Source organism: Chrysoperla carnea, chromosome 2 (genome assembly GCF_905475395.1).
Source record: "Chrysoperla carnea chromosome 2, inChrCarn1.1, whole genome shotgun sequence".
In the NCBI taxonomy this organism is placed as follows: domain Eukaryota; kingdom Metazoa; phylum Arthropoda; class Insecta; order Neuroptera; family Chrysopidae; genus Chrysoperla; species Chrysoperla carnea.
In genome coordinates, this window is record NC_058338.1 from 8,042,925 (window position 1) to 8,061,336 (window position 18,412).

Below are 18,412 nucleotides of genomic sequence, written 5' to 3' on the forward strand. Positions count from 1 at the left end.
ACATATACAAATTCTAATCATCAAGATGATGCCAAACTAAATAGAAGTCATTTTTGCTTACCATAGTACTGTATGATACAGTGTCATTGAATCTCAACATGACTTCCGCTATGTTTCTATACTCAACGCGAATTATTTCACAATAATCAAATACAAAATTTTTATAACAAATTTTTTTTTTTTTCGATGCGGAAAATACATAGCGTGGCCATAAAGACCGATAATAAATCCTGTAACTGTTATCTATGACTCTATGGTAATTGTTAAAAATGCCTTCAATTTGGATTCGCGTCCCCTAACGTTAGCCTTTTACGTCACGGTTTAAAGCAACATACATTTTTTTATTAACTAAATAATGTATGAGTAAAACCTTATGCAATGATATTTATAATTACTTTTATCAAAACTAGCTAAATTTTTTTTAAGTTATCCTTTTTCTTTTCAACATGTATACAAAAATATAGATTTGTTTTTATCGTTTCTCTTTATAGGTTGCACCAATGTTGCCAACTCTACCAATTTTTAGGTAGATCTACCAACTTTGAGTATCTTTTCCAAATCTACTACCTCGCAAGGAAAATCTACCAACTTTTTAAGCATATAAAAATTGAAAATTTTAATAAAATTTCATGAAAATACTTATGACTATGCCTCATTATATCATGTTTCTTTGTTTTTTATCAACATTTTTATTACTCTTTCATTAATTAAACAGTTATCGAAGAACAATTCTAAATTGTTTAATCAAAATATTAAACACTGGGTTGCCCTTTCTCTGTCATTTATGTATGAAACCTTCACTACGCCTCTGATACATTTTATTACCAAAATAATATTGTTTTGAATTGATTCGTATTATTTTTAATACTTTTTATCAGCAAATAAACGGGGGATTCACCTTCATATGAGGAAACTAAACTTCGTAAAAAAGTAGCTGTAAATTGTCAAAATTTATTGTATTCGATCTAAAACAAATGTAAACAATGAAATTAATTAATTTATATATTTCGAAAAACTTTCACAGGTCTACATATAAACAGGGAAATTGAATAGAAAAAGGTTAAACATATTTATTAAGGTTTATTTGCATGAATTTTGAATCAATTTTTAGTAACAAGCGAAGAAAAAAAAAGTATTTAAAAAAAATTCCTTTGTTGAAAAATTTGAGAAAATACCATCTCTATGGTGGATGAAGTAGTTCTTTGTAGAGTTTATTCATTTCGTAGGTGTCTCTACTAGTATTCAAATATATTTGTAGATGTTCTACTAAAAATTACACAAGTCGGTCTCATTTCCGTCTTGAATTTATAACGCGAAACTCATAACTAGTGAGTGTTACGTGCAGTCAATATGACGTGAGTAATTTTAATTTTTCTCATCAATCTTTAAATATTTTTAAAGTTTTTGTATATATTTCGTAAATTCTAATAATTGTTTAGTTGATTTTAATTATATTTTTTTTGTTTTATTTAGATCCAAAGTATCGCGTGACACTCTTTACGAATGTGTCAATGGAGTTTTGACACGATCCAAGATTAAGAAACGTAGATTTTTGGAAACTGTGGAAATCCAAATTGGTTTGAAGAATTATGATCCACAAAAGGACAAACGTTTCTCTGGAACCGTTAAGTACGTTTTAACATGAAAACGACCACATGTTTTTTTTGTATCATCACAAACTTTTCTACAGGCGGCTATAATAGCCTAACACGAGACCTGCACCCAGGGTCTTAAAATTAACTGGGGAGGTAGCCTAAAAAACTACCGACCATTCCATTTTCTTTCATCTTAAATTTTCACATAGTGGGGTGGGTTTGCATAGTTGGTATGTCAAACTCAAATCACAATATTCCAATCCTAAATTGCTTAAAATTTTGTACTAATTTCGATTATTTTGAGCAATTTGGACAAATTGATTTGAAATTATTTATATTAATTAATATTTTCAAAAACTGTTTAGGCTAAAGCATATTCCACGACCAAAAATGCAAGTATGTGTTCTTGGAGATCAACAACATTGTGACGAAGCCAAAGCCAACGGTATTCCATTCATGGATGTTGAAGCATTAAAGAAATTAAACAAAAATAAAAAATTGGTGAAGAAACTAGCAAAGAAATACGATGCATTTTTGGCTAGTGAAGCTTTAATCAAACAAATTCCACGTTTATTGGGTCCAGGTTTAAATAAAGCTGGTAAATTCCCTGGTTTATTATCGCATCAAGAATCAATGACACAAAAAATTGATGAAGTTAAAGCCACCATCAAATTCCAGATGAAAAAAGTGAGTAAATTTGATAATTATTCTTGTTTTTTTTATGCATTATCAAGCCAGCTAAAATATTGTATTCCTAATATTTGAGCACGGAAGATTAATGCGAAATTAATTCGCACTTGCAACTTAACTGTAATGGGATTTAAGGCCATTATGGATATACACTTTTGCAACATTTTAAGTTTAAAATTTTTTTAAGGTATCTTGAGACCACCCTATATACGCTTTTTATATACAGGGTGTTCTGTTATTGATAGCAGAAAATTGTACCATTAAATTAAGCTTGTCAAGACAAATGGAAAAGCTCTATACCAAATTTCGATCTGAGGTCTGATTCGAGAGATATAGCTATGGGAAGGCTTCAGATCCAAAAGTGGAAAATAACTTTTTCCTTCGTCGTTATGAGCTTATTCTGCAGGATGACGATCTGCAATCACTAACAGAACGCCCTGTATATTTCAAAATTTCATATTGGTTCACCGTACGATTTCTGATAAATTAACGGCATTTCAAACAAAACGTTTTAAATAACATTTTTCGGTATTATGTATGGTCTCGAAATACTGATAACTTTTCAAAACAGCTATTATAGTTTTTTTTTCTCGAAATTACAATTTTTTTTGTTTTCTTTTCCAGGTATTGTGTCTTTCTGTAGCTGTAGGTCACGTTGGTATGCCTCCAGATGAGTTGGTTCAAAACGTACATTTATCAATTAACTTTTTGGTATCATTGTTGAAAAAACATTGGCAAAATGTTCGATCACTTCATGTAAAATCATCAATGGGACCACCACAACGTTTATATTAAATTTTTATGTCAATTTAATATATATTTAATAAAAATTTGAAAAATTGATTTTATTTATATTTTATTTCTTTCTCCTTTCTCAATCCAATTAGTAGTTATCAATAACATAAGGTTTCAGTTATGTTGGAAAGTGCCGCATTTAAAATTTGTCATTTAGGGGCGTCCACCAAAAAAAGTAGGAGTTGACAAATTTTTAGTCAAAGGGGGGCTCTACACGGTAGAGATTACAAAAAAACCGGCTTAAGGATGCATCATGGTAGCATTAATATTTATACTAGAAATGGAGTATATGCACAATTTATTTCTCTACAAAGCAAAATAGACACTTCACATGTCACTAGGTATTAGAGGAGATACCGTGGTATCTCCTCAAACAGTGACCTTATAGAAATAAATCGGAATTATAATTAGAGATCATTGTAAATATTATTTTTCTTGGATGGATTATTTGTAAAAATTTTGCAATAAATTAACCGAGGTTGAACATTAGCATTAGCGACTTAAAAAATACAGTCAAATTGATAACCTCTTTTTTTGTTTGAAGTCGGTTAAAAAACAAAGTAGCTTAAAACCCCGAGCACTCGATTAAATTATAAACAATCTGACTCCTTACCAAATATCGATGAGGAATGATATAAATTTTTTAGCTTTTGTTACAGAAACATTAAAGTAAATCTTTCCAATTTAGCTTTCGAATGATTTCAGGTTTATTTCTGTAAGGTCTTGCGTATAACAATAAAATTTAGGTCAGTATTCGGGTAGATGCGGTAAAAGGGCACCACTTTTTTGCGGGGTTGTATACAGGGTGTCCGAGACTTAATGGATGGACAAAGCTTACGGTGTCTTCTTTGGACAATTTTAAGTCGAAAGAAAGTTCCTTAATATATTTATTTGTATCAAAGATTAAGGAGTGACGTACACCCTTATGCCCTCAAAGATAATAATCCAAAGGAATAAACTTTACAAATCAAGAATATGTCAATATTCACTTTATTTACGGGCATTATGGTGGAAATGCAAGTGTGTCAGTGCGAGAATATCGGCGGTGATTTCCTGATCGAACAATCCTTGATAAACAAGTGTTCTTATCTTTGTGTTACAAAAAATATATGTAATCCGTGCATTTTTTGCGACACAGTGGAGTATACATCGTCATTTGTCACTCAGAAAAAGATAATTTTTCTTTATTTAATACAGAACGTCCGATTTCCGAATTTTCCGAAGAAGAAGTTATCCTTAACATGGTCGAAAATAATCCCTTTAATAGTGTACGAAAAAAATTTGTCCCACTTGGAGAAATCTTTGATAAGAATGTATCATTTTTGTACTTGATCCTCACTTGATAAGACGTACAAACATTAAGAAAAAAGTATATTTCAAAATCAAGTTGGAAAATTTATTTTTATTAACAAAAACAAATTTTACAACAAATTTTTTATTTATTTTATTGTTTTACAGAATATTTTATAAAATAATCATCATCTATTCTCTCATCATTTTCTCTTTTTGTCTAGCAAGCTTCTTTTTTGATAATTTTTTCTTTGATGGTTCATCATCGGTAGCTTTTGCAACAACTTGTTCCTTTTCAGTCAAACATACTTCAATATGACATGGTGAACTCATGTATGGATTAATACGACCATGAGCTCTGTATGTTCGTCGCCGTAAACATGGCGCTCGGTTTACCTATAAAAAAACATTTAGATAGAATTAATACTAGAATATCAATCAATATATTTAAAAAATGTTCAAAATAAAGGTTTGTAGAACTTAAAATTGATTGAACATGAAAAGGATTCTTGAAAAAGTTAAGGGTTTTCCATTAAGAATGATAGAACTAAATATTGTTGTTTGAACGAGTATTTTATGGCAAAATTATTTTATGCCCAAATTAGTTAGAGACATGTACATATGATTTACTGATGGTCATGGTAACCGTCTGCTGAGCCTTAAATATGATAGTAGGTAATGTTCCAAATCACCCTGTAAGCTTCCTCAAATTTCTATGTGTCATATTCTCCCCCAGAGGGAGATTTGAAAAACTTGCACGTTATGGTTCTGGAAACTGTCTGCTTGATTGATAATTCATTAGATTCTTAACACTCATCCTGCAAAGTTTGAGCTCAACAAGTCGTCCCATTTCCGAATTATGCCAAAAAACCCGAAAATGTCGTTACGCGATAAAAAAATTTGAAGTGATGGTTCTGGAAAATGTGTAAAACTTGTTTGGTTGTGTTGAGGATGTCAAAAGGATCAGGAAAATATGTCTGGCAAAAAAGCAAGTGGTCAGGGATTTTTTTGGCAGCACTTTGAAAAACACGAGTTATCAAACGCTTATATATCGAAAACGGTAAGGTTTGGTGAAAATTGTCAAGACTCAAAAAAGATTTTCCACCGGATCCCATAAAAATCTACTACGGAGGAGTCGATTCCTAGGTCAAATGCTTTATTCCCTCAATTTTTTAATATTTGTTGCACAAACTGACTCAAAATAATATACTTACTTGAATATGATCAATCACTAATCTATCAACATCAAGACCTTTATAATCAGCATTACTTTCGGCATTACGGAGAAGTTGTAATAAAAATTCAGCTGATTTCTTTGGCCATCTACCTTGAGTTGTGCCAAATTGTTTGGCTTGGGCGCAACGACCAACACCACCATTAAATCTACGGAATGGTACACATTCTTTATGTTCAATTACGTTCTTTAAATAACGGATAGCGCGACGTAAAGGTAATTTTTTAATTGCCATAGCGGTTTCATGTGTATTCTGAAAAAGAAAATTAGACTATAGAGATAAATTTACAAAACTTTTCAGGGGCAAAGGGAAACAAATAAATCATTAAAAACATGCTTTGCTATCGGAGGAGGAGAACAGGCAATACAACTTTTAGGTTATGTTTATTTAACATATTTTTAGAAACAAATAAATAATTACCTTAAAATGCACACGAAGATTGGAACCACGGGCTTTGCATGATTTGGTTGCATTATCAGGTTCACGCGAATAACGTCCCATTTTGAAATCCTAAAAATAAATTACAAAATTTTATTGATAAATGTTGTCTTTACACACACATGTATTCACTTCAAAAATAAAACATAATAACACTTTATATATAAATTAAAAATGTCGATGAATTTATTTAAATATAATTAATAGTTAATTGTTTAAAAATATTATTTACCGAAAAATTCTTCACTATATACCGATGTTAAAAGAATTATTTTTTAAAATCATACGTAGACTTACCTAGATGGAACGACAGGACCGGAAAGAATTCTTAAAAGGGCATGCGCAACGATTACAGCTAGAGCGCGGTTTTTAAATAGCATACAGCAAACGTATTTTTTAATAATCATTAAAAATTTAATTTTTTTTATGAGAATTTAAAGAAGAACTAAGAATAACAAAACAAATCTTAAGGTTTACTCCTAATTTAAAAATTAGAAGTAATGTAGAAATAATGAAATCGGATTATCATAAACTTTATTAATTTTTTTCAAATGTGGTTGCTTATTCGAATTTATTGCTTTTTAGAATAACTGGCTTCAATTTTTACAAATTAAGATACAAGTTGAAAAAAGCCTTTTGATAATTTAAATTTGTAATCAAATATTGCGTTTTAAAAAACATAGAGATAATTCGATTCGTTATTGATCGATATTAAATTTTCGCCAAATTCATACATTATACATTAATAAATTGTCTCTAGTTTAATTTCAACATTAAAATGTCTTGTTATCTTATGAATTTATAATTATTTGCAAAATATTGGGCGATCTTCTAATAATAATAATAACCAAAATAAGATTTAAAAATTTGCCGCACAGTTTGATTTTTCTATGTTTGCTACGTTTACATGCACATCTTATAAATAAAGTGCTCTGTGAAACAGTTTTTTTTTTTTATTAAACAAGTGAAAATAAACAATTGATTGAGTTAATTGTTGAAATACCATGCATAGGCAGTGTTGATGACTCTTTCACATTTTAAAATATTAAAATTAAAAATCGTAATTTTTAAACTGTATATCACGTGACCTAAAACGCGGGTAAGCCCTGCTGTGATGTCATAGCGGTATGAGTCATAGACCATCAATTAGTTCAGTGTAGACAGTTGGGTATAATATATCATCCATAGATAAGTATTTATATTTATATTATAATCAGATGTCTATGAATATATCTGTCAAAATTATTTGTGTTATTTCGTATAGTGATACCCATATTACCTCATCAAATTGGATGCCCACGTTTTTGACAGTTTAAAAAAGGTTTAAAATTTAATTTAAGTTTTTGGCAAGAAAGCGTGTGTATTTTTCGGAAATAAATTTTTGGTGCTTTTTTATAAGCAAAATCAACATTTTGAAGTACTTTTTCAAAAATAGTGGAATACTCTATTTACCTGTCATAATTGACTGCAAAAATTTCGAATTTAGCTACTTTTGCTAATATAAACAAATTAAGTTTTTTACTAAACGCATCTCTATGGTAAGGTGTCATATTGGGTTGATAAATAGCATAATCTCAAGTCATATTTTGATAGGCAGTTTTAACGATATGAAGTTGTGGGTTATAGATTTATAATAATACTTTTGCAGTGTTTCCTAGAATTAGAAATATTGAATTTTTTTGAATATTTACCATTACCTATTTTTAAGATTTGTAAACACTTCAAAATTTGAAGTACTACCTACGATTGAAGTGATTACATATTGAAGTTTTTTTCTAGTGAATTTTAGCAAAAAAATAATTTTGAATAATGTGGGTGATTTAAGTGTATATTTTATATTTTAAAAACTTTATGTGCTTTTTTACACAATTTTGTCTATAAACAATATGTCAAAAAATAAATTGAATTTAACATTACCTCCTGGTTCCATCGAACCAGCTCCTGTGGTTACACCAACTTCGACTGCTCCATCAATTGTTGAAACAACAAATACTCAGTAAGTTTATGAGAAAATTTTCGATTTATTTTTGCTAATAAATTGATACGCCTTTGCCAGTAGAGATTGAATGAATTCTAAATACAATCTCTAGCCGGTCAATAATTTATTTTGGTTATTTTATTTAGCATAAAATTATTGGATATGCACTCTGAATATAAAAATTTGTGGATTACTGTCTCTCAGTTCTATACTTAGTTATTGTTCTACCGGCCAGCCTGTTGCATCAAAACGTAGGTTTTGCTTTGTATACTTCATTTTAAACAGTTTTTTTTTCAACAAACTTCTCAAAAAAGATAATTAAGCTGAAACTTATAGAACATCGAGGGGTTTAGTGATTAGATTTTAATAATCTAAATATCATTTTTACCTTTTTTCGCTTCATATAAATTTTGGAAGTCTAAATACGGAAAAATTTTTAATTTTCCTCTTGATATCTCTTCGTTTTTGAGTATATGTGATGAAAGACAGACAGACTACAGACGACAAACGACAGATGACAGATGACAGACAGATAGACAGACAACGTGAAATGGACTAATAAGGTGATTTTATGCACATCTATACCAACATTTTTTGCTTAGCATCAATATTTTTAAGCGTTACAAACTTGGGACTAAACTTAGCATACCTTGCATATTACATATATGCATGGTATAAAAACAGCAGAGAAAAACTATAAATATTATTCAAAGGGGTTTGACCTACCCCTCCCCGTGCGCACGAGCCTGGCAGACAAAGAAACTTCTCCAAGTAATCGCTTGGTGCAAACCATAGAAATATGAAATTCTATGGTGCAAACAGGGTATTTTATGTAAAGTAAAAAGCTAAAGTAGTAAATAAGTAGAGCTTGTCATTCCTTTTCGAGGAAATGGGTTAAAAGTTCCTACAATGGCTACAAGAATGTTTCCATTAAAGCGTCAACTGTTTAAACTTGAATAGTATATTGAAATTTGTTTTTTACCTCTATGTACAGAGTACAACAGGCGTCAGCAACCATTTTTGGCTGTGGGGCAAAGTCAACCAAAATGTGAGTATAAGGAAGACGTTTCGTGTCACTGATATTTTTATTTTAAACATGTTAAATAAACAATTGACTGATTTAAAGGTTGAAATACCCTGTATAGACAGTGTTGATTACCAGACCTTGTATTGTTTTGTAGGAGTACCAACTTCCCACTCCCTTTTCTTTTTTTAGGTCTTTCCAAATTGAATTAAAGAGTTGACAATTTGTATGTGAATTGAGTTATTGGAAGTGCCTTTTAGTTGTACCAACTTTCCAACCTCCTTTCTGCTCTTCAATGTAGATATTTTCATGTTTCCAAATGTTTCCAAATAACCCATTTCAATAAAATGCGTCTAGTAATAAGAATCATGTAATGAGGAGAAAATATGACCTCAGAAATAAATTTTGTTGCTCAAGTGTAATCATTAAATTCGATGAATCAATAAATTACCCATGGATCATAGGTTGCTGGCGCCTGGACTAAAACGTAGTATAACGAACCTTAATATAACGAATTCCTCGATCTAACCAATTTTTGAAAATCATCTTCAACTAGTAATGAATGTCTCAGATCTCATGTTTGTCACCCTCAGCTTTGGCTTTTGCGACAATGAACATAAGATCTGAGATATTCTTTACTTTTGCTCCTTGGATGTGTAATAAATATATTATTTGTCCTCTTACCTTATATGGGTGGGATATTGTAGACGCAATATTTTTTTCCCAAATAAAATTTTATTGTTTTATTTTTGCAGCACAAACACATTAGTTGGAAAATCGAAAACCAGCATAGAAGCATTAACCGAACGTTTAGAAGAAATTGAAATGGACGATACACAACGAAAACGTATCCAAGTATTTTTATGTCAAAAGGAGAAAGTTGGTGAATTAAGTGTTGATGATTTTGAAAAATTAGGTGAATTAGGTGCTGGCAATGGAGGCGTTGTATTAAAAGTACGCCATAAATCTAGTAAATTAATAATGGCATTAAAATTAATACATCTGGAAGTAAAGCCAGCAATAAAGAAACAAATTATACGAGAGTTAAAAGTATTGCATGAATGTAATTTTGCACATATTGTAGGCTTTTATGGCGCTTTTTATAGTGATGGCGAAATTAGCATATGTATGGAATATATGGACGCTGGTTCATTGGATTTAATATTAAAGAAAGCTGGTAGAATACCAGAAGATATTTTAGGAACGATCACAACGGCAGTATTAAAAGGACTTAGTTATTTAAGGGATAAACATGCAATTATGCATCGTGATGTTAAACCGAGTAATATTTTAGTAAATAGTAGTGGTGAAATTAAAATATGTGATTTTGGTGTATCGGGTCAATTGATTGATTCCATGGCCAATTCTTTTGTTGGGACTCGTAGTTACATGTCGGTAAGTTATACTCATTTAATTTAAACTTATATTCTAAGAGCTAAAAATATACAAAAATATTAATTTATGTTGATCCAACAAAGGAATGGGAGATCTCAACTACTTTAAGAGAGGCTGAGTCACCTTTTGGTGGCCAGGGATTAAAAATATAGTTGAAAGCTTACTGTGAATCAGTGTTGAAATAATAAATGTGCTTGTTTTAAAAACAAAGCTTCACTTCAGTGGCATAGCTACCGAAGGGCTAGACGGCGTCATGCATCGATGCCCCCATGCTCAGGTGGTCCTCAGACTCTGACCAGCAAACCTCGTATTGAACTAGCTAAAGGATTGTTAGAAAATATTAAATTTTCTGTGATATTGTTTATTTTATGCCATTTTTTTGAGCTTTTAATAGGTTCGTCCGAAAAGAAATAGGCTGGCTAAAAGATTAATTGTAAATTGATTTTGTTTTTAAAAATTTCACAGCCGGAAAGATTACAAGGCACACATTACTCAGTACAAAGTGATATTTGGTCACTTGGATTATCGCTAGTGGAAATGGCCGTTGGAGTATACCCAATACCACCACCAGATGCAAAAACTTTAGCTGCCATATTTGGTCCACGCCCTGAAGGTAGTGATTCACCAAGTCATGTACCTACACCCAGATCGATGGCAATATTTGAATTGCTTGATTACATTGTAAACGAACAACCACCAAAATTGCCGTCAGGTATATTTTCTGACGAATTTAAAGATTTTGTTGATCGTTGTCTAAAGAAGAATCCTGAAGAACGGGCGGATTTAAAAACTTTAATGGTAAGTTCATTTGTAATTTTTGCTTTATGAATAATTTATTTCATATTAACAAAATCAAATTAATAGGATTCAATAAACATTCTGTTGCATACGTCTTTTCTAAGCGTGATTTTATTGAGGATTATTGTTCTTTATTGAATTTTCAGCGAAAGCGTTTACGATAGATTACAGAAATATGGAAAGTTATTCAATATCTGCTGGTTTTCTTATAAATTTAAAAATAATTTGAACATCACTTCAGTATTTTAAACTGAATTTATTTTAATACAAATATTTTTAAAATTTCTAGAATCATGATTGGATTAAAAAAGCTGAATCATCGAATGTGGATATTGCCGGTTGGGTATGCAAAACAATGGACTTAAAACCACCAAATACAAACAATACTACTTAAATATTAAATTTTCAAAATAGATATTGTTACAAATTAAATAATTAATAAATGTAAGATATTTAAAAACAAAACATAAATAACGGTAACGTTGATCATAATCGTGAACTTATTCATAATCGTATCAAATTCAAATTTTTCTAGATAATAGTTATTGGAATATCTTGCTGTACTTGTTAAAATGATGTTTAAACAAAATATAATAATAAGTGTTTTATCTTTTTATTTTGTTCAAATTATATTCATATTGAAAATGATTGGTCTGCCTGTTCACAAGCTAGCATGTAATAATATTTGTTTATCTATTTCAGACACCAATATCATTCCTAGCTATTTATTTTCATCTATTGCTAAGTCGGTAGTAAAAACCATCTAGCCGTCTTTTAGAACCAGAGAAAACATAAAAATATCTCACTTCTAATTTTTTTATACATATTTTTAATATAAATCGATCGTTAAATTAAGATTTTCTTTCGATTAGCAATAATGAAGATCATAGCTGAATGTGACATGAAGAAGTTGCCATATTGCTACCTTGTTAAAAAAAAGTAGCGGAAAAAATGTACCCGGTTTAAATTATACAAAGTTTGATACGAAATGATTTCCACCTCGAAATCCTAAGACATTTTGCAAAATTTTAATCGAAATTTTATTTCCTAAATTATTTATATCAAATTTAATTTCGAAAGTTTACTCATTGATTAACAAATATTCCTTAATTTTCGTTACTAGTTTAAAAAATTCCAAAACATCCCTTTTTATGAACTTTCGACATTTTCCATAACGAATAATTAAAAAAGTATGGACTGCTTACCAAAACTTTACCCTGCAAATATTTTTTGGTTAGTATTCATTGACTCTTAGAAAGATTCCCCATTTGTGAACAGGGTGGGAAATGAAAAGCTTAGCAAAGAGTCTTAGTTTCGAAACAAAAGAAGTCAGGTGGGCCAATTCAGGCATAATTGCTGCTCTATGTCTTATAAAGCCTTTTTTGCTAGAAAGGCGATTATTGAAGATAATTTCTTTCATTTTTTTGACCTTTACGTCGATGAAGAGGTTGGAAGGTTTCTGGAAAGAAATCTCAGTCGCCTTGATCATAGATGAACACTTTATAACTTTCTCAATCTAGTTTCATGATCAAATTGATTAAATAAAGGTAAGATTTTTCCTAAAATCCTAAACTTTTCTAATACTTTAGTAGCTTGGACTTGAAGGAGAGATAAAAAAGAATCACGCTAGTGTATGAAGATTTCCTTGACTTTCCACTGCTTAGAACATAAAGTAAGTTCCTTTGCCTTAAGTGTAAGATACAGGTTGTAAATAAATCACGCTATATTTTACTATCATTTACATCTTGCATCTTACACTCTAACATTATGATTATGAACAGAGTGGTTGTGTTAATAAAAGATTTTCTTACCCAGCTGTCACTCACGCACTGATTATCAATGAAAGGTAATGGGCTAAAATCAAGCGGTTACAAAGATGATACTATTTGGATTACCCGGTTAATCATTTGTTCTAATCGGAATCAAGGACTAGCTCAATGTAAAAATCATCATGTAAGCATACGTATAAAATTAAAAAAATTGTGGCAGAAGGAACTTTTAACGGGCCTGCAAAACAGGTAAGGTCAGACCACAGTCGGAGCTTTAGTTGGATTTTTGTAGGCTCATTTAATTATTGAAATTATTGAAAAGTTCAATATTTACATTATAAAATGTTGGTCTATTATTTGCGATGAGTCAGGTGCAAATGTTAAGCTAATTGTTCAGAGGTAATTGATGCTGTGGAAGATGCAATTAACTGGACTAAGTGTAGCTCCAATCCAACAGCAGCTCAAATCATAAAAAATGTACTCAGCGCAGCATTCAAATTCATCCTTCCCCTCCCCTCTTGACCAGGCTAAGTGGTTTATGGACGCTCCCTAACTACCTAAATTTAAAAGTACACAACTTGCAAATGGAAAATAAATTGTGCATTGTGATTTGTGAAATTGAAAAAGTATTGTAATAAAACGAACATTTTTATTTTTTGTACATACAATTTTTATTTCTGCAATTTCATTATTTATATATTTAATTAATTATTTTACAATTCCATTTTAAATAAAATACATAATTAGCAAAGAAAGAAAAAATTCATTAAACAAAATCGATACATAAATGATTATAATTAATAATATTTAAATTTAAAAAAAAATAGTATAGTTTTAAAGTGTTCCCATAGTTTTTCTAAAATAAAAATATGTATAAATGTGTCAATTATGTAAATGTTTTATTTGAATTGGTGTAGCATAAAAATATCCGAGTTCGTTGTGATTATTTTGGAGATTTTTTATCGGAATTGGACGTAATTTTTAAATTTTAAAGCCCCAATTTCTTCATTGTAAGATTAACTTAATTTTTGTCTTTCATTAGTCACATACACATAAATACTTAGCCAGGTTATTCAAAGTTAATTCGAGATGAAGAAATTTGGTATGAGTGCTATCTTTCTTTAGTACTAAACTTGAAATTTACATCGATGATGATTGAATTTACAGATTTCGAAAAGAAGCTTCAAATTCTCCATTTGTTTATTTCTTAATAGAATATTGAAATTTGAATTGTAAAAAATAAGTAAAAGATTCAGCATGGAATAGTAGCATTTTTTGATTCCATTATTAACAAAAAATTTTTGTAATTCATCATTCATTGTAAACGCTTAACGTGGAGTTAGCATTAAAATATTTATTAAGCTTTTTTTTCTATTGTAATGTCTGTTTGTATATAAAGAAAATAAAAGTTCTAAAAAATTGAAACTTTCGTCTTTGTTTTATTTCACGCAAGGTAATGGAAATTCATAAATTGTAGTCAAGTCATCAAAAAAATCGTAGAACAATTAGTCTAGGTCTTCTGTCTGTAAAGTTTTAATTGGTAAAACAGAGAGATGGATTACTCGGAGAGATGGATGTTCGCATAGAAACAATAATTGCAATAAACAAATAATTATTATTTTGAGCTATTATAACCACCGAAAATTGAAAATGAGCCGCTTTTATTAGGTGTGACTTATCCATTAGCGGAAATGACGAGTAAATATTTTCGATTTTTTGCTTAGTTAGAGGTATCATGATTACATTGACAAGTTAAGTAGCAGCGAGTAAACTCTTCCGGTGTATTATCTGAGAGCACAGTCGTGTATTACCAGCTGAAGTGTAAACCAACTTCTTATGTTTTTGTTCAACGACTAACGTCGTTTACAATCTAGAGAAATCTATGCGACTGACTATGAGGCACGTAATGGCTCTAAAATGTCCAATATTTATATGCGTTGAAAATGAGATGTCCGTTATTTTGTAAAAATCCATAAACGTAACATTTCTGTTTGTATTGTTTTGTACTTATTAACTTAAGTGTTTATTTGTATTATTTGGCTAAATGATTTGGATTAAAATCACCATAGACATTTTTGACACATGTTATTTGTCAATATTCATAAATGTAATACTCCTATGTTGACAGTAGAGTCAGAGTTTCGAGCGAAAGCATCACGGTGCAGGCGAAATATTCCTCTCAGCTATGGAGGGTATATATAAGGAGAACTATCTCAAATAGGAGTTAAAAGTAAAAAAGTTTCTATCTAAAAACAGCAAATAACAGTTACAAAATTGACCAGAATGGCGCTTGTGTAGCAGGAGGTGTTTGTTGTGAAATTCTCTATCCTTCTTGAACAACTTGTTTAGATCTTTATCTTACTCTTGTTACTTTGAGCACTTCTTTTAAAACTTACACTTTTGCTACAGCAGCGCCACCCTTATTTGCTGCTTTTCGATGGACACCTTTTATATACAGAGATGGTTCTCCTTATCTCTACCCTCCATACTCTCAGCGTAGGACCATAGTTGTTTTGCGCATACATCACTTTATGGCTAATAATATTGGTATTGCGAGCTAGTAAATGTCAAAAGTAAAAGAAGGCGCAATTCCTGCGCATGCGTATAACGCTCTGCAACGCTTGCTTTCGCCCGTCCTTCTCTATGAAGAACATAGGGCACTGGCAATATAGGAGTATCAAGGTGATTTTTATAAAATTGATAGTTCAACTTTTGATTAAACAGATTCAATTAAAAATTTTTTGATGGTGTATCATTTTTGTGAAAGTAACTCGAACGGATTCATAACAAAATCAAATATGAATAAATTAAACTAACTTATTTAACAATTAAATACACAAACTATCTAATTATTAAGTTTATGATTGTTTTAATTAAATTTTCACATTTAAAATGAGAAAGGTGATTTTAGGATTTTTATTTTTTATAATGTTTAGGTAATTAGGTTAGATAAAATGTTATTAGCTTTTGGATTTAAAGAAAATTTTTTTTATAAAAATACCATTGTGAAAAATTAATAAAAACATTTTGCTTATTTAAATAGTAGATCTAATTATTAAGTGTTAACAATTTATATACACATGTTTCATGAATTCACAATATTTATTGGAAATATTCTTGTGATGCAAATGAAAGTGTAAGAGTTGATTTTTATTTGGATGTGCCAAAATTGTTGGATACAAGGGAGTATAAAAAATTATTGTGAATTCATAAACGAAATAAACCATCTGAAAATCATGGCATTTATTTAGGCGTGTAACAATAGAATGGCTAGAGATTTTCAACACTCAGAATAACCAAGATTATGAAGTGAATTGTTCTAAGAGCACATCCATGTGAGAATATTTCAGATAAATGGTTTAAAAAGTTAAGTCATTAGTTTGAAATATTTCTACCAGGGAAGTTTAAGGATTTTTCTTATACGACATTTTTATAGTGTGTTCTCAACCTTATTGAAGAAATTCACTTGTTTAAGACCTCGCACATTATATGTAATCTGCATTTCGGCCAAACTTCAAATTTTGGCGAAAGATAGTTCAACTCATTCTGAATAAAAGTTTCCATGATCACAGTCATGAAAATGACAGGATTTCAAGTTATCGCTAAATTAAAATTGGAAAATGTACTCATTTATTGTAATTTAATTGCCAAAAATCATGTACGTATATATGTAGCTGAAAATATTGATCTTAACAATTCATACTATTGATCCACTGAACATTTAACACTGCTTCTTCTTTGAATTTCGTAACATATTCTTTAAAAAAAAAACAAGAATTAAAAAACAACACCCTTACATTAAAAAAACACGTATGCATTTAGTTATACATATTTGTATATGTATTTGCCTATACACACATGGGTATATATTATGCAAATAAGTACATTTTCCAACTATATTTTAGCTATAACATGAAATTCTGTCATTTTCATAACTTGTGACCATAGGAACTTTTTTTCAGAATGACTTAAAACTATCTTGTCAATATTTTTCAAAAAGTTTGACCGAAATACTTACATTAAAAAACACACGTATGCATGTAGCTATACATATCTGTATATGTATTTGCCTATACACACATAGGTATATATAATGCTCAAATAAGTACATTTTCCAACTTTAATTTAGCTATAACATGGAAAAAGAACTGAAATGCAGACTTCATCTAATTTGTGCGAGGTCTTAAAAACTTGACATTCTGTTGTTACACTTTTGTCTTAGCCAGAATTAATGAGGAAATAATTCCATTCAATTTTATCGAAGTTTATTTCAATTGTTTTTCCTATCTTGTGCACATTCAGTCAGTTTGAAATATTATAGTTTATAGAAAAATTTGTGTTTCTTTTCAAAGGAAAGAAAATAAAGAAAACTTGTATTACTAATTTATATACATTTTTATATTTTTATAAACATTATTGTACAAATTATTTTGTGATTTTCTTATCGTATTAATTATATTCAGGAGTTTTTCATGTGGCTAATACTAGATATTTTTGTCAAATTATTATATTATAGTCTTTGAGAATACAATACACTAAAGGATATCAAAGCAAGGATTTTTTTTAGCTATTTAGGTTTATTATGCACTACTGATTGTATTTCAAAGGCTTAAAACCATTAGGCACTTTTTATATTTCTACATAATTTTTGACAAAGATATGCCTTTCTTCTTCAAGTTTAATTTGACAAAAATATTATGTCAGAATATAACCATTATTTTATATATTCCTTTGTATATTCATCCTGATACAGTTGCATAGCTCGCCTTTGAGGGGCCCTGTATCAAAATTAGTTGGGGGGCCTTAATAAAGGTCACAGATTTCTCACATCGATATCTGAAGTGATTTCAGTTTTTCAGTTCAGCCTCTATAGACAAGAGTTCAGCCTCAGTTCCTTCAAGTTCAGCCTCTATAGACAAGAGTGACCAGTTTGATAGCTTTGACAATAGTGATAGCTGTTCCTGTCCCATCAAAGTCTTAAGGTAATTTTTTATCAGTTTTAATTTTGAAAAACTTCTTTCAGCTGTTGTGGTTGTATCTAGAAAGGTCAAAAATAGAAAGTATGCTGTTATAACCTCCGGAAAACTGGATGCCAGGCTATTGAATTTTAACAGCAATAATTCCATGAATTTTTTGTACTTTGCGCATGTTTTCAAAGCAATTAATCGCTCATTAAGATTAACTGAGATGTCTTTACTGTATTTAGTTGACAGTTTTCCGGAAGCCTTTTTTATCTCTTCGTTTGAAGAAGATAAGAGTTTCTCCAGTTGTAATACTTCGACCATATAACTCAGGTCACAAAGGTTCTGAAATCTTTGTTTAGTTTGAGAAATGAATATATCTAAACAGCAATAGTATTCATTGATAGTTGACAGTTTTCCGTAATCGTTTTTTATCTCTTCGTT

General features: G+C 30.1%; 3 protein-coding genes across 5 annotated transcripts; 2 read left to right on the forward strand and 1 right to left on the reverse strand.

The window, feature by feature from the left end:
• The first annotated feature begins 1,236 nt into the window (after positions 1–1,236).
• On the forward strand, positions 1,237–3,128 carry LOC123293367 (60S ribosomal protein L10a). The gene is made up of 4 exons (XM_044874159.1): positions 1,237–1,355; positions 1,474–1,629; positions 1,961–2,282; positions 2,910–3,128. The coding sequence occupies exons 1-4, from the start codon at positions 1,351–1,353 to the stop codon at positions 3,078–3,080; spliced, it is 654 nt and encodes a 217-aa protein (XP_044730094.1). The 5' UTR covers positions 1,237–1,350; the 3' UTR covers positions 3,081–3,128.
• A 1,258-nt stretch (positions 3,129–4,386) lies between these two features.
• On the reverse strand, positions 4,387–6,440 carry LOC123293368 (60S ribosomal protein L17). Of its 2 annotated transcripts, none has more exons than XM_044874160.1 (4): positions 6,341–6,440; positions 6,026–6,115; positions 5,585–5,857; positions 4,387–4,766 (listed from the first exon to the last, which is right to left on the reverse strand). In XM_044874160.1, exons 2-4 carry the CDS (start codon positions 6,104–6,106, stop codon positions 4,563–4,565), a joined length of 558 nt encoding a protein of 185 aa, XP_044730095.1. In that variant the 5' UTR covers positions 6,107–6,115; positions 6,341–6,440; the 3' UTR covers positions 4,387–4,562. The 2 variants fall into 2 exon arrangements, with proteins under 2 accessions (XP_044730095.1, XP_044730096.1); XM_044874161.1 differs by having other exon boundaries at positions 6,276–6,354.
• Positions 6,441–7,759: 1,319 nt separating this feature from the next.
• Positions 7,760–11,846, forward strand: LOC123293365 (dual specificity mitogen-activated protein kinase kinase dSOR1). 2 transcript variants are annotated; one of them, XM_044874154.1, is made up of 5 exons: positions 7,760–8,039; positions 9,016–9,069; positions 9,801–10,440; positions 10,906–11,238; positions 11,528–11,846. In XM_044874154.1, exons 1-5 carry the CDS (start codon positions 7,930–7,932, stop codon positions 11,630–11,632), a joined length of 1,242 nt encoding a protein of 413 aa, XP_044730089.1. In that variant the 5' UTR covers positions 7,760–7,929; the 3' UTR covers positions 11,633–11,846. The 2 variants fall into 2 exon arrangements, with proteins under 2 accessions (XP_044730089.1, XP_044730090.1); XM_044874155.1 differs by lacking the exon at positions 9,016–9,069 and having other exon boundaries at positions 7,761–8,039.
• The last annotated feature ends 6,566 nt before the right edge of the window (positions 11,847–18,412 follow it).

Coding starts and splice junctions, on each gene's coding strand:
- LOC123293367 (XM_044874159.1), top strand. Junction 1,630..1,960: donor CGTTTCTCTGGAACCGTTAA/GTACGTTTTAAC, acceptor AAAACTGTTTAG/GCTAAAGCATATTCCACGAC. Junction 2,283..2,909: donor TCAAATTCCAGATGAAAAAA/GTGAGTAAATTT, acceptor TTTCTTTTCCAG/GTATTGTGTCTTTCTGTAGC.
- LOC123293368 (XM_044874160.1), bottom strand. CDS start 6,106: ATGGGACGTTATTCGCGTGAACCTGATAATGCAACCAAATCATGCAAA. Junction 5,858..6,025: donor ATCTTCGTGTGCATTTTAAG/GTAATTATTTAT, acceptor TTTCTTTTTCAG/AATACACATGAAACCGCTAT. Junction 4,767..5,584: donor TAGTGATTGATCATATTCAA/GTAAGTATATTA, acceptor GTTTTTTTATAG/GTAAACCGAGCGCCATGTTT.
- LOC123293365 (XM_044874154.1), top strand. CDS start 7,930: ATGTCAAAAAATAAATTGAATTTAACATTACCTCCTGGTTCCATCGAA. Junction 10,441..10,905: donor GGACTCGTAGTTACATGTCG/GTAAGTTATACT, acceptor AAAATTTCACAG/CCGGAAAGATTACAAGGCAC. Junction 11,239..11,527: donor CGGATTTAAAAACTTTAATG/GTAAGTTCATTT, acceptor TAAAATTTCTAG/AATCATGATTGGATTAAAAA.